The following is a 13022-nucleotide window of genomic DNA, read 5'->3' as shown; positions in this document are numbered from 1 at the left end:
GCTTCTCTTTGGCGATGCGTCTGATGTCAGATGGTGGTGGTGATGATTATACCCACCATAGTATCATCATCCAGATTTTAACCAGTCAGTCTTGAGGGGAATAGTCTTCACAGGAGTCTGTTTTGGATGCAAACTTTGGTCCATGTCTCCTCGGGAAGCACAGAGAACACGAGCAGAGAGAGGCTGTTGTACCGAGGTAACTCAATGATTTCATGTTGTTGGTCGTCAGGCATGAACTGGTTCCACGTTAACCAGCGTAGCGAATGTGCTTAATTCCTTTTGTTTGCTTTTCATGACCTGAAACTCAGTTAATCTAATCTTCCTGGAGGGGTTTTGCAAACACAGCAGCATATTCAGATCTCACAGACGGCTTTTCTTGTTACAGAGAAGTTAAATTCGGTGTTTTCCCTTTTCCTGCTTGCACAGACAGCAACACCATGCAGATACACGGCTGTGCAGAAACAGCTCAGATGTTTCAGATTGCGTTGGGACAAAAAGCTGACACTTTGGAACAATTGTACTTTGTCCAGTGCTGGAAGCTCTGCAGTGGCAACACTCGTGGGTGTTGTCAGGAGAAAACTGCCTTCAGGGCTTTCTGGCTGAAAGGCTTACAGGCAGAGAAGCTTTCTTCAGTTTTCTGTCACTGTTTGTTGAAGTTAAAGCAACAGAACTACTTAAGCTTAGTAAAAGATCACGGTTTACATCTCAATTCTATATTATAATGTATAACAAATAGACTTTGAGTTTGTGTTCACAATAGAAAAGTGACAAAGTACTCAGCATAGGCACTGACAGTCATACTATCAGCTCTGTGGTTCTCTACCCACAGGTTGCGAAACTAAAAGCTGCAGTCAGTAGTTAGTGTCTGTACACCATAATAATATAGCTCCTAAGTTTGCTAACATTTGATAATCTTCACTAAGCATTGTAGTAAATCTGAGGGTGAAGTGCTGGACAAATAAACATTTCGACCTGATTTTGGTGCTGAATTTAGAAAAAGAAGATAAGGGCTCATCCAAGGTCTTGACGTTTATCTTGACGTGAGCAACATGTCTAAATTTCACAACAGTCCAAACCAAGCATTACACTCAAAACCGCAAGGGAAACTCATTGTGCCTTAAACTGGTCTGAGCTTACATCACATTTCCAAAGAATCCACTTGGGTCATTCGAGTACACACGTTATATATAAACAAACACTGCACATGGTTCCGGTCGCTCTGCAGTAACGCTGCGTTTAAACTTTCACGAGTGATCTACGACGACACAAATGCGTGAAGTAAGATTTATGAAAAAAGTGGAGAAAGAAACACAAGTTGTCACGTGAAGAAGCAAACAGTTTCACAGGTCGGATAACTCCTCTGACGTTACACAGGACCAAAAGAGGTAGCTGATTCCACTTCTACTTTCAAGCATGGTTTAACTGGGACTAATGCAGAGCTACAGCAGATATGCAGACTATGCTCATATGGATATTTAGATCAGATATAGTGGTGTAGATAAGAATGTTCACTTTGGACAGTTCTTACATAGAAGGAAAGAAAACGTGAGGTCAAGGCGACCACTTCTTGGCACTTTGCCGAGCTGCAGTCGTGAATTTACTTGAAAATAAAGTGTGCAAGCCCATGTCAACGCACACTGAAGTAAATATTTCATTAGACATCTGACCACATGACAAGACATTCTAAACATCATTTGCCAGGTTCAACTTGGTTTGCATATCAGGGTTTGGAGGTGAAGAAGATTATCTTGTGATTTACAGCAACACACCGTCTGGTGAACCATGTGCAACTGTGTTAAGTGGCTGTTTGTTTTTAATGTTACAAAAAAGGCAACAGACAAAAGAGGTACACTCAATAAGATTATTTATGTTATTGTACAATCTGCATTATTTTTAACAAATAATAATAAAAAGAAGATTAGTAAGATGTACAGTATTCGAATGAACATATCTGGTGTGGACTGAGGACTCCGCCTGCCTCGTCACATCAAGTCCGCCCAGAGCTCCAGTGATGGGGGAGGGAGGGGGGAGGGGCCTGGAATGAATTTTTCATGAATGTTCTAATATATGAGTGTGTGTGTGTGTATATATATATATGCGTGTGTGTGTGTTTCTGTGTGTACATGCTTAGCCAAGGTATCGGCAGGAGGTGGAATGTCACATGGCGGATGATGGTGGGGGATAAAGGGATGAAAGCAAATTATAAGAGTTGAAGGGGAGCAGGGAGGAGAAGAAGAGGAGAAAAAGATGGAGCCAGACGTGGAAGGGGCTCAGTTGGTGTAGATCTGGCCCTCAGGCGGCTGAGGAAGCTTCATGTTCTCCTTGCAGGTCATGAGCCGTCTCAGCTCCAGCAGCACCATCCGGATGCTGTAGGAGTTCTGCCACTTGGCCAGTGCAGTCACCGCATGTATGTCAACCTGGAGGACAGACCAGTAAGGATTGATACGATGCCTTTAGCTCTCCCATTATGTTTTTGTGTTGCAGTTCACAGTCAGAATACGTCTGTCTTAGCTTCTACTTTTCTAAATGGTTAAAATGTTAGAAATTAGATCGTAAGACACTTTACGGTCTCATGACTTCCTTTATGTTCCAATCAGTTTTTTACTTAAAAAGCGAGTCACCCCCCACAAGGTAAATACTCGTTTTAAAAATATTCACTAACATATAAATTTGTGGGTGTTGTATTGCTGCATTTGAAAAACTGCAAGGAGCACAATCACTCTTTGAGTTAAGAATAAATAACACATCCTACAGATTGAGTGGAACCAATCTCAGAACAAGATCATCATAGACGACATAACACAGAATAAGACCCGGTGTAGAAGGTTTACATACCACACCGCTGGAGGTGTGCACGCCATTCAAGTTTATCTTCGTCACGAATTTGACAAACGGGGGGGACTCGGGGTACCCTTGCCCACATTCAACCTTCAGATTGTACATCCTGTTTTCATAGCTCGTCTGTGGACAGAAACAAGAGGCGAGAGGTCAGCGCAGCAAACATCAACAAACAGCACTCAAGTCATTTTCAGACGTGACACGAGGTTTTGTAAACTCTAGTCTGTCATAAGTTAATATCCACCACCCTCTGGAAAATGTCCTAATCTACTGAGGGCTGTTAATATTCATGACAGATGCATATTTTAGCTGCAGCATTCAAAATAATCAATGCTAAAATGTTGATTGCAAAAAGGAATTCATAATGGAGACATCAACCTGTTGCCTCCTGTCATTTTGTGATAATGTGTGGTGATAAATCCTCTTCACTTAATTATTTTATTGCTCCATCGCCTCACATTCACTTTGTTAATTAATGCAGCATCGTTCATCAGTCTCCCTTTGCACCAGTTTAAAATCCAAGCAGAGACATTCACTCGCAGCAGCAGACACTGAGACCTTCTGCTTACAGGACAGTTTGTCCCCCACTCTAACGAGGCACCACTCACCCTCGGGGGGCCGAGGATCACTCCTCTCCACCGGGTTAAGGTCATGTCCTCGTCATCCTCCAGACCCCAGCTCACCGTCCCGTCTCCCACACCTTTCTGACCTTCCTCCAGCTCTTCCAGGAGCCGGAAATTGCGAGGAACTTTAACGCCTGCGTTGAGGACAAACACAAGCAATGCAAAAAGCTGTTACACCCAAACCTGGCTGCACCTTTTCCCCTACACGACAGGTGGGGTTAGCTCCCATCAGCCAGACACAGAAACGAGCAGCAGAGAATAAGACACGTCTCGATTTGACCACCTGTCATCGGCCTTCAGGGAGAGAGAGACACGTTAGTCATTAGCTCATCTGGTGAAACCTGAGGCAGTGACGGTGCTGCATCACTCGGCCTCTGCAGTGAGGTGTGATGCTGCTGCTGCTGCACTGGGCCGTCGTGCGAACCCGGTGGCACCGTCAGCTGCTGCAGCGACCCGGCTCCACTGACCGTCAGTTGCTCCACGAGCCGGCAGTGAGTCTGTGCTACCGACACGAAGGAGCCACAGCTGCACAGAGGCTCCGGGTGGATCCACCCCGGGTTGTTATTGACGAGTAACGCGAGGGATTCGGGGGGGGCGGGGGGGGTTTTGACACACATCCGCTATCGGGTCCCTGCTCAATACCGCAAATAAGCTAACACCGCCCGGCCGCGGGAGAAGCTGCGGCTCGGTTCCCAGTTTAGATCACGTTAGTAAATGAAAACCAACACGCAACATCGTCATATACACGTTAAATATACATGTTAAACACCCGCATCGCTCTGAACGACGTGAAACCCTATTTATCAACAGTCACTCTGTCCTCATCCTCGCGTCCAGCTCAACTCACGCTAGCTTAGCTAACACGGCTAACCCTTCCTATTCATTCTCCTCGGCGGCTGCGCGTTAGCATGTAGCTTAGCACGGAGCCGCCGCGCCAGAACCCAGTCACGCTGCTCCTGGAGCCTGTCGCCGCGAAGGTGGAAAATTCGCGGCGCCGGTTGATCAGCGACATCTTCTCATTGTGATTTCTTTTCTCTGGATAATTTACCTGATCCGGCGGCGACCGCCATCTTGTCGCTGCTCAGCGGGAGCGCGCACGTTGTTTTACCAATTGTGGCCGACGGGGCGTGTGTGTGTGCGCGCGGAAGAAACGCAAAGCATCTCGGGGTCTGTAGTTTCTCAGAGAAACAGAGTGAGGCCCCTTGATGTCACGTGTTTTTATATTGTTCACAGTTAGAAAGTAACGGTTAAGAAGTTTAATGGTTTTAATTAATTGGTTTGACGACGATGCTCAAATTCGTCCTGTTACATTTTGCTAATTTTAGTTTATTAGCCCTTAGGTGACATGTCGCGTCAGTACTTTAACATGTGCAATCAGTGGAGTTTTTATTACTCTATTACTAGTTTATTTTATTACCTTTTTACCACATGCACCACCCTGCTGCTGGAAACACGCTCTAGGACAAGTGTTAATAAATCTACATCCTCATATTGCAGTGTTTACTCTTGTAAAGCTGTTAAAGGTCATTATTTAGGCGTAGAAATATAAAAAAAATTAAATTACCTTATGTAAAAACTAAAGATATGTAGATATATGTCAAGTAGGAGCCCATGAGCTCAAGTCTATGTTCCATAAACAACATAGAGAAATATAAACGTCTTGAGTAAAGGAGTAAAACTGTTGGATTTGGTGCCTTTGTGGTATTTGTTGACTGTAAAAAAATATCACCTGTATTTAAATAGGCCTGACAGAGGTTCACTCCCAACAGGTTCTACTACATCTATGCAATAGAAATAGGCCTTTTTAACATCGTATTTATAATAATAATAATAATAATAATAATAATAATAATAAATAAAACACATTATTGTATTTTATCACTTAGATTGTTTTTGTTACTGTGACATGTCAAAATATCATATATTAACACTCACTGTAAACTCCCAACAGAGTGAGCTCATGCAGGTAAAAAAAAGAGGAAAATTATGTAAAGCATCTTTAAGCTAAAGCAGGGAAAGAAAGAACGGCATGAGACAAAACGAGAAGCAGCAATAATCAATTGTTTATTTTAGTTTACTTATAAATACAGTTTAATATATACATTGTAAGTCTCCCACATGGAAGAGAACAAAAAGGCATCGAGGCATTATTCTGATATCTAAAACTCCATCACCACCAGCAAATATAACCACCTACAACATCCATATGGGTCCTGCCTCAGAAGAAGTGAGAGGCAAACGAAGGGCAATTTAAAGTCAGCCCGTGAATTGTTTTTCCCACGTTGTCGGCAAGATTTACAGTAAACCAATCAGGGAGAGAATAAGGCAATTCAATAAAAAGTCCAGGGTTCATTACAAAACTGATTTGAACACAGCCTGTCAAACATACCAACAATTACCGCCCACCCCACTCACTGACAACTTCATTTGCTTCCACAAAATATTTTCCGGTGGGAACAATATGTAATTAACCGCACATTGTCACAAAATACCCTTCAAGTCCACTAATGAAAGCCCATTGTCTCTAAGCAGGAAAACCACACACAGCTGAATCACAAGTTCTACCTCAGAACAAGAGGTCAAGTTAACTGCACTGATATATGGCTACAACAGAACCTATTCTGTATTTTATATCGTTCGGCTATATTGCCAAACGAATCTGACACAAATAAGTGATTGAAACAACTTTTATCCAATAAATAACGTCTCTAACTTCAACTCATGGGGGTGTTTTGTGTGTTTTTTTACAAATTCATATTAAACTACTTTAATCCGTTTAACCACAATCCTGAGATCATCTGGAGAATCAGAATGAAGAATAAGTCGATACATGTTACAGCCTTAAATAGCAATGATAGCAAGTCTGTATCCAAGCAAAGATTATTCTATTATGAGGTCAACATATTTAATGTCAATTTTGTCCAAACTAATCATGGTCAATCTTGTCTAAAATCTTAGCCTGTCCTAGTTTCACAAAAACACAAAATTACCTTATCATTACTTTTTTATCTTACCACAAAAAGGCAATTAACTGAAGCACTGAAACATTCAGCGGTGCCAACGCCAAACTCTGATGGCAGTAACCTCTGCCCGTAATAATGTTGTCTAATCAATAAAGAATTAGCAGGACTACAATTTGTACGTAGGCCTTAAAACTTTGATGCAGAGACACACGATGCCATTCGTTTACCAGCAAAAATTACACTCGCCCACACAGAACTGCTTCTCACAATACTTCTCTACAAGTACAATGCAATGTGTCATGTACTTCTGCTGTTGACCTGTGGTGAATAATTGTATCTAATCAAGTATAAAGGATTCAAAAACCGGAATATCACATGATACAAAACAGAATTTTGGTTTCAAAGTTAAGTACAACTAAAATTAAAGTTTAACACCAGAAGCTTGATAATTAAGCCTTGAACCTGGTCAACCCGACTGAACGAGGTCAGCTTCTCCCATTTTAACCTGAACATCTTCATCACGCTTTCCTTGGAATGAAGGTAAAATTTTGGTTCTTCAAACCCGGGACAATTATGTCAAAGTTTGGGGTCATGTTTTTAAAGAGGTAAGAATAAATTTCATTTGGAGTGAGCATGATCCTCCTTGGTCCGTGTTAGTTTTACACAAACCCAAAAGGAAAGCTGGTGACCCAGTGTATTGCTTCCACAAGCAGACATGCTCTACACATGCACTCCTACGTCTGTTTAAGTGACATCTTCATTCGCTAAAGTAATTTTGTCATGCAGTTTGTTAAGTAGGTACATTGCAGAACTCCAGTTCTCCAACTAAGTAAATATGTGTGAACTATTAAATATAGAAAGGCATTTGAACCTAATCATATGAGTTAAGACGTATAGTTAAGGGCCTCTTATTACACTGCATAGTTATTCGCTGTACAATACATTTACAGATTAGTAACTGAAGCATTTAAAAAAAAAAAAAAATTAAACCGATTAATCTAATTACATAATCTCATGTATAGGAGTGAAGAAAGTCCTGCCTCATCAACCTTCACTGAAGCCCTTGTAACATCACCAGCTCAACTTGTCACAGTTACCAAGACGGCAACGTTAGTCGCTGTGGCGACATCACTCGAATGTTTCACTCTGAAACGGACAGTTACTTCTCACATTACAAAAGAAAAGAAAGATGTGAGGAACAGAGACAGTTGCTCCGTTTACACCAGGCATTAGAATACGTCTCAAATCCAGATTGTGTCTAGATATGATTTCACCTGATCATATTTACATCTGGTATTAATGTCCCCAGTGTCCACATTGAGATTCAATTGAGATCCGACCAGCTCAGGTCACATCTTCCTCTTGTTTGCATGACAAACGGCACAAAAAGATATAAAAAGAAGATGTCAGCCATTAGTGACGCTGTGTTATTGAGGTCTGCTTCAGGTTTACTGGCTCATTGCTGCTAACTGCTGAGCTGCTGCTACCTCGCTGGTTCAGAACAGTCATGGGAGATTATTATTTCCACCCCTGAAGTCATTGAATGTGGACTAACAACATAATAGCATGAAGACTTGTGTTCAATATGGTCACAATGCGTCCCTGACAACCTCCAGAGAGGCTTTAGCCAATCAGATCACAATCCGTCCTCAATGGATCCTGGGTGCCTGTACTTAATGTGGTGAAGCATCACCCGATCGACCAGAACGTGTTCTAATGCCAGGTGTAAATGGAGTTAACGTTACATACAGTTGGCACATGACATTTCAGGATCCGTGTCTGACTAACTGAGACACAAACCCCAGACAGACGCAGAAGAAGTGCTGCAAATAAAACAGAAACGGAACAACAAAAGACACAAAAGCTGCATTTACAGAGCGTTAAGGCAACTAGACATAACTGCACGTGCCTCTTTCCCAAAGAACTTTCTCTTTACCCAAAAATGCTTTTCTCCGTGGACACAGCGATCATCTGGAAAGACTATAGGGCCAGAATGACTCAGCACATCAACAGCATTATATATATGTATATTTCCCTAAGTTTTCTAATTGTCTAGCAGCCACATTAACTACGGTTACGAGCGTTTCCATGAGACTCGTTCACATCAAACTACTGTACGTCCCCACGAAGCCTAAAAATGTCTCATCTGCTGTGTTTGGAACCAATGATATCTAAAAACAATAAAAGAAAAAGAAAATCTCTGCTAAGTATCTGACAGCTATATTGTTTATTTTGTAAAAGGTGTTTTTCTGCGCTGTCAGACCTGTCGTCTATCATGCTGGTGTCGAGTTTGGCTGTAAAGTGGCACTGACTCTTCTACGGGAACTGTTAATACTGAAGAAAAACCCTAATCTTATCATCACCTCCCCTTTTAAAACAGTCGAGAAATGTAACAGTAATCAACCGGTTTGTTCTTTAGCTTTCAACATTGGTAAAGCATCCTGTATCCCCCCCCCAGCTCTATGGCTTACTATGGCCTAAATCCATGTTTAATACTTCAAATCAAATAGACCCTTAATGAGGTGGAGATGAAACGACTGATCCAGAGAAAATAAAGAAGTGCTAAATATAAGATTCATCAACTCTCGAAATGAACAGTTGTGGCTCTGGAGGAGAAAAAGGCGAGTGTTCAAGCGTTCAAGTATCCTTTCATGGGATCGTTTGAATTTTCTGACATGAGGAAAAATGCTTTAATCTCCCTGGACAGCGATTTCAAATTATACGTCTAACCAAAACCTGTGTATGTCTCCGAAAAAAAAGTGATGAGTTGTGTTAAATATACATTAAGTTAAAGATATATTGCAATTTTAAACAATGATCTCCATGAGTAAGTAATGAGAAATTCAATCAACAAAGCCCTCCTCTTGAATAACAGACAAAATGTGCAAGACTTAAAGCTATGGCATCAGAAACTGTTTGTTAGTTTTCCTTCCTATGGATTACAGTTTAAGTGAGGCAAAAGAGGGGATGAGAAGCCTGGACGGAGCCAGCATCTTCTGAGGTAGGGTGCAGTTAGCCTGCAGCGTTACTTGACTTTTTGAGCCCATTTCAGGTCGTCAGACCGGGGCTTCTCGCCGGTCACACCCTGGATGAGATCCTCCAGGTTCTTCCAGAAACCCAGCTTCTCCAGTGGGTAGTTCAGCCAACCTGCAGAGACAAAGCTCAGTGACAAATCTGCCTCAGGTCTTCATCATGGCTAATTCTTTCATCAGGAGGTAAAAAGACGAACCTGTTGTGATGCAGAAGTACGTCTCGTGAGGAGAGACGTGATGGATGCGGTGGTGCTTGCGGGGGAGGATGATGTGGAGCTCCTGTAGCAACACGACCCAACCGGGAAGGCCGAAGTACGTGTGCGACCACTTGTGGATCTGGTTGGTGAGGGTCACAAAGATGGCTAGTGCAAATAAGTAGCAGAACCAGGGGTAGTTATGGTAAATGTCCGCTGCAATGAAAAGAAGACGGACACAAGTTGAGAGAGAAACTCATTTGCCGTCTGTCAAGTTTCATTCAAAAAGCAGTTTAGATCAGATTACAGCATCTTTAAGAGGCAGAAGACGTCAGGCTGGGTTTGTTGATATAAAAACACACCAGGGGAGAGGGTGAGGAAGTTGAAGGCCATGTTTGCAAGAGGGACAATGGTCAACATGCAGTTGTCGCCATTGGTCTCAATGAAGTCGTGACGGGTGATGGCTGTGGGGTCAATGTGGTGCTCTCTAAATGGTCGTATAAAGGCCTGCAGGTCAGATCAGACACAGAAATACACTTTGTAAATGCAGGAAAGATTTATGGAGTATAAACAACTGATTCTAGATTTGAAAAATGAATAAATACCTTTCCAAAGATGGGCAGATCTACTGATCCCCACGTGTCGGCCCCCCAGTGAACAAGACCCGATGCAAAGTCTGCGGTGAGTATTCCTGCCACTAAAAATTTGTTTGAGGACGAGAAGATAAGAGAAAGCCTCGTAAATAAAAGGAGAACAAACAACACTTGTTTTGAATGCAAATCTGGAAAAAACAAAAGGAACTAATCAAACACTGACAATACAACAACAGGACCTTACAGAATTCTTCAGTCAGCACTTACCAATGCCCAACACAATGTACCACAAATGCCCCAGATGGAAATTGGCAAGGAGGTGAATGAAATTGAAGGCCATGAGAGAGAAGCAGAGGACGACACTGATCAATTCTTGACATCTTTTGCCTGAAAGAAAAACAAGAGCAAAACATATTAGTACAACTTCAGCACATGAGCCTGCTGCTCCTGTTTCCTGATAAGATTATCAATTATGTAATATCTCCAGGTCACAGCAACTGAACTGGATGTGACCCTCATGCCAATCAAACTAATGTCCAAAGGTTAGGGATCCAGTCAGCAGGGTTAATTATCAGATGTTTCTTTAGAGCAGTGACACTCAGTACGGAAACATTCCTCTGCACTCAGGATGTGACATGATGCTGTTGAGCAGCTGGGCCTGAAGGACATGTACACGCCCCACAGAAAGACGCTACACATGCTCCCACCAAAAAAAAACCCACCATTCGCCAGCAAGAGTCTAATTCTCCACAGTTAGAGCTCTCAGATTCAGATCCTCGTGAGCACAGACAGATTACTGACCGAGCAGCCAGCTGCCCGGCCTCTGTGTGGCCGTTTGCATTCATATTTATAAAAGACACAAAGTGACCACAGAGAAAAGTTAACAAATATAAAAAGACACAAAAATAAGCGTAAAGAAGATTAAAATGTCTACGAATAGAAAAAACATAACATAAAGAGACACTTCAAAGTCCAGACCATGATCCAAGCCAGGTAACACGTCTTTGTTGCATTATACATCAGATCAGGTCAGCTTTGGTTTCAGGTTCCAATTCCAATGTGTTTGCACAACAGGCGGTAAGGCCATTCACTTTAATGTTATCAAGTTCAATGGTGGGAGGCCTGACTCAGCTGCCGAAGCATGTCAACATAGAAACAGGTGAGTTATTCAGTGCTTACAATATTTATATTAGATTTTTGTTTCCTGTAGATAGTGAGTTAGTTGGTTGGTTAGCAAACAGTGTAGTGACTCGGTTAGCTAGTTAGTTAGTTGATCAGTCTGTTTGTTTGTTAGGAACTCAGTTACTTGGTTACCCTGTTAGTTACTTGGTTACTCTGTTAGTTACGTAGTTACTCAGTTGGTTGTGATGGCTGCTCAGTGAGTTTCAGTCTGTGGGCGGACTCTCAGTAAGTTTGTTGGTTGGTTTGTTTGTTAGTTACTCAGTTTGTTAGTTACTCAGTTTGTTAGTTGGTTACTCAGTTTGTTGTGATGGCTGCTCGGTGACTTTCAGCGGGCTGACACTGAGTCCCCCCGCCGTTGTGATCGCTCAGGGCGGCTGCTGAGCCTGGAGCTGGGCGGTGGATCCTCCGGAGAATCTGCGCAGATCTCCAAATGTCAAAGACACAACGACACTCAACCAATTCCCTTTGTGTAGGAACAGCAACAACACAGTGACTGTAACAAACCCACAACTGTCTCCGGTGGCTCGGTGTCGTTACATTGAACCGGTGACCGATTACCCGGTGTTTCAGTCAGTGGTTGGTCAGTAGGTGAGAGTCAGTGCGACTTGGTAACTACATACACAACCAGTCGTCATGTCACGCCACTCGCAGACACTTGAACCGGGAGAACGAGTCCCTGAGCGGATCCACTCACCTGGCGAGTACAGGGTGGCCAGCTCCCGGGCCCCGGCGTGCTGCGGGCCCCATCTGGCCGCCCCTTGGCCCGGTCCCTGCGGCTCCGGGCTCCGTGTTTCCCCTCCACACTCGCTCTCGTTCACCGTCCTCGCCATTTCTTCCCCGGCGGGTCCAGCCCCTTCAGTGTCTCCACTCGCAGCCAGGAACCAGCGGAAGCATCGACTTTCTCAGCCCACGGTCAACGCTGAGGTTCGGGCCAATCGGGAGCAAGCCGATGAGCTCCGCAGCCAATCACCGCACGGAACAGTGTTACATACACAGTTGAGTGGCCAATGGGGGAAGCGAGAAAAAAAAAAAAACCGCATCACCCCGGCCCCACCCGGCCTGTGTGCGCTCTGCTCTCTGCCGCTAGATGGAGCTGTCGGTGAGCACGTGGCTTGAATCTACAATTAAAAACACCTGGGCAGGTGTTTGAGCGGCTTCTGTTTCCTGCGTGATTGTGAAGCTGCAGCAGCAACAGGCCCCAAAACATGTCAACACAGAAACAGGTGAGTTGTTCACTGCTTAGTATGTTTTTTATATTTATACCTGCACAAATACACCACAGAAACTCCCTTGTATGTGTAAACCTGCTTGGCAATAAAACCCCGGTTCTGATTCTGATGTATAGGAAGCTAATGAAGAGTTAAGGGGCCTGTTCACAGTGTGTCACCTTTTAAAACGACATATTTTACAAAGTTCAGTTCATAAACAAAACATAACTTTGCTAATAGATGGGGGGATAAAGTTATAAAAAAGTCATTGGTGATATGTTTCTGCGTCTTTGTATTTATCTGTAGACATTGTGAGTTTCTTCGTCAATGTCAACTTTATTTAATTTAAAACATCTTGGTTGTGGTGGGTTTGTGGCTATTAGGAGTGG

General features: G+C 43.1%; 2 protein-coding genes across 3 annotated transcripts; both read right to left on the bottom strand.

Moving 5' to 3' along the window:
* Positions 1–1847: 1847 nt before the first annotated feature.
* Positions 1848–4619, bottom strand: LOC117764115 (ubiquitin-conjugating enzyme E2 variant 1-like). 2 transcript variants are annotated; one of them, XM_034589628.1, is made up of 4 exons: positions 4510–4619; positions 3447–3595; positions 2836–2961; positions 1848–2417 (listed from the first exon to the last, which is right to left on the bottom strand). In XM_034589628.1, exons 1-4 carry the CDS (start codon positions 4529–4531, stop codon positions 2271–2273), a joined length of 444 nt encoding a protein of 147 aa, XP_034445519.1. In that variant the 5' UTR covers positions 4532–4619; the 3' UTR covers positions 1848–2270. The 2 variants fall into 2 exon arrangements, with proteins under 2 accessions (XP_034445519.1, XP_034445520.1); XM_034589629.1 differs by lacking the exon at positions 4510–4619 and adding an exon at positions 3745–3766.
* Positions 4620–5503: 884 nt separating this feature from the next.
* Positions 5504–12320, bottom strand: tmem189 (transmembrane protein 189). Its single transcript, XM_034589627.1, has 6 exons — positions 12120–12320; positions 10511–10630; positions 10256–10347; positions 10013–10157; positions 9654–9866; positions 5504–9571 (listed from the first exon to the last, which is right to left on the bottom strand). Exons 1-6 carry the CDS (start codon positions 12253–12255, stop codon positions 9450–9452), a joined length of 828 nt encoding a protein of 275 aa, XP_034445518.1. The 5' UTR covers positions 12256–12320; the 3' UTR covers positions 5504–9449.
* Positions 12321–13022: the final 702 nt, after the last annotated feature.

This window comes from Hippoglossus hippoglossus, chromosome 7 (assembly GCF_009819705.1).
Source record: "Hippoglossus hippoglossus isolate fHipHip1 chromosome 7, fHipHip1.pri, whole genome shotgun sequence".
Taxonomy (NCBI): Eukaryota; Metazoa; Chordata; class Actinopteri; order Pleuronectiformes; family Pleuronectidae; genus Hippoglossus; species Hippoglossus hippoglossus.
This window is presented reverse-complemented; position numbering and strand designations above follow the sequence as displayed.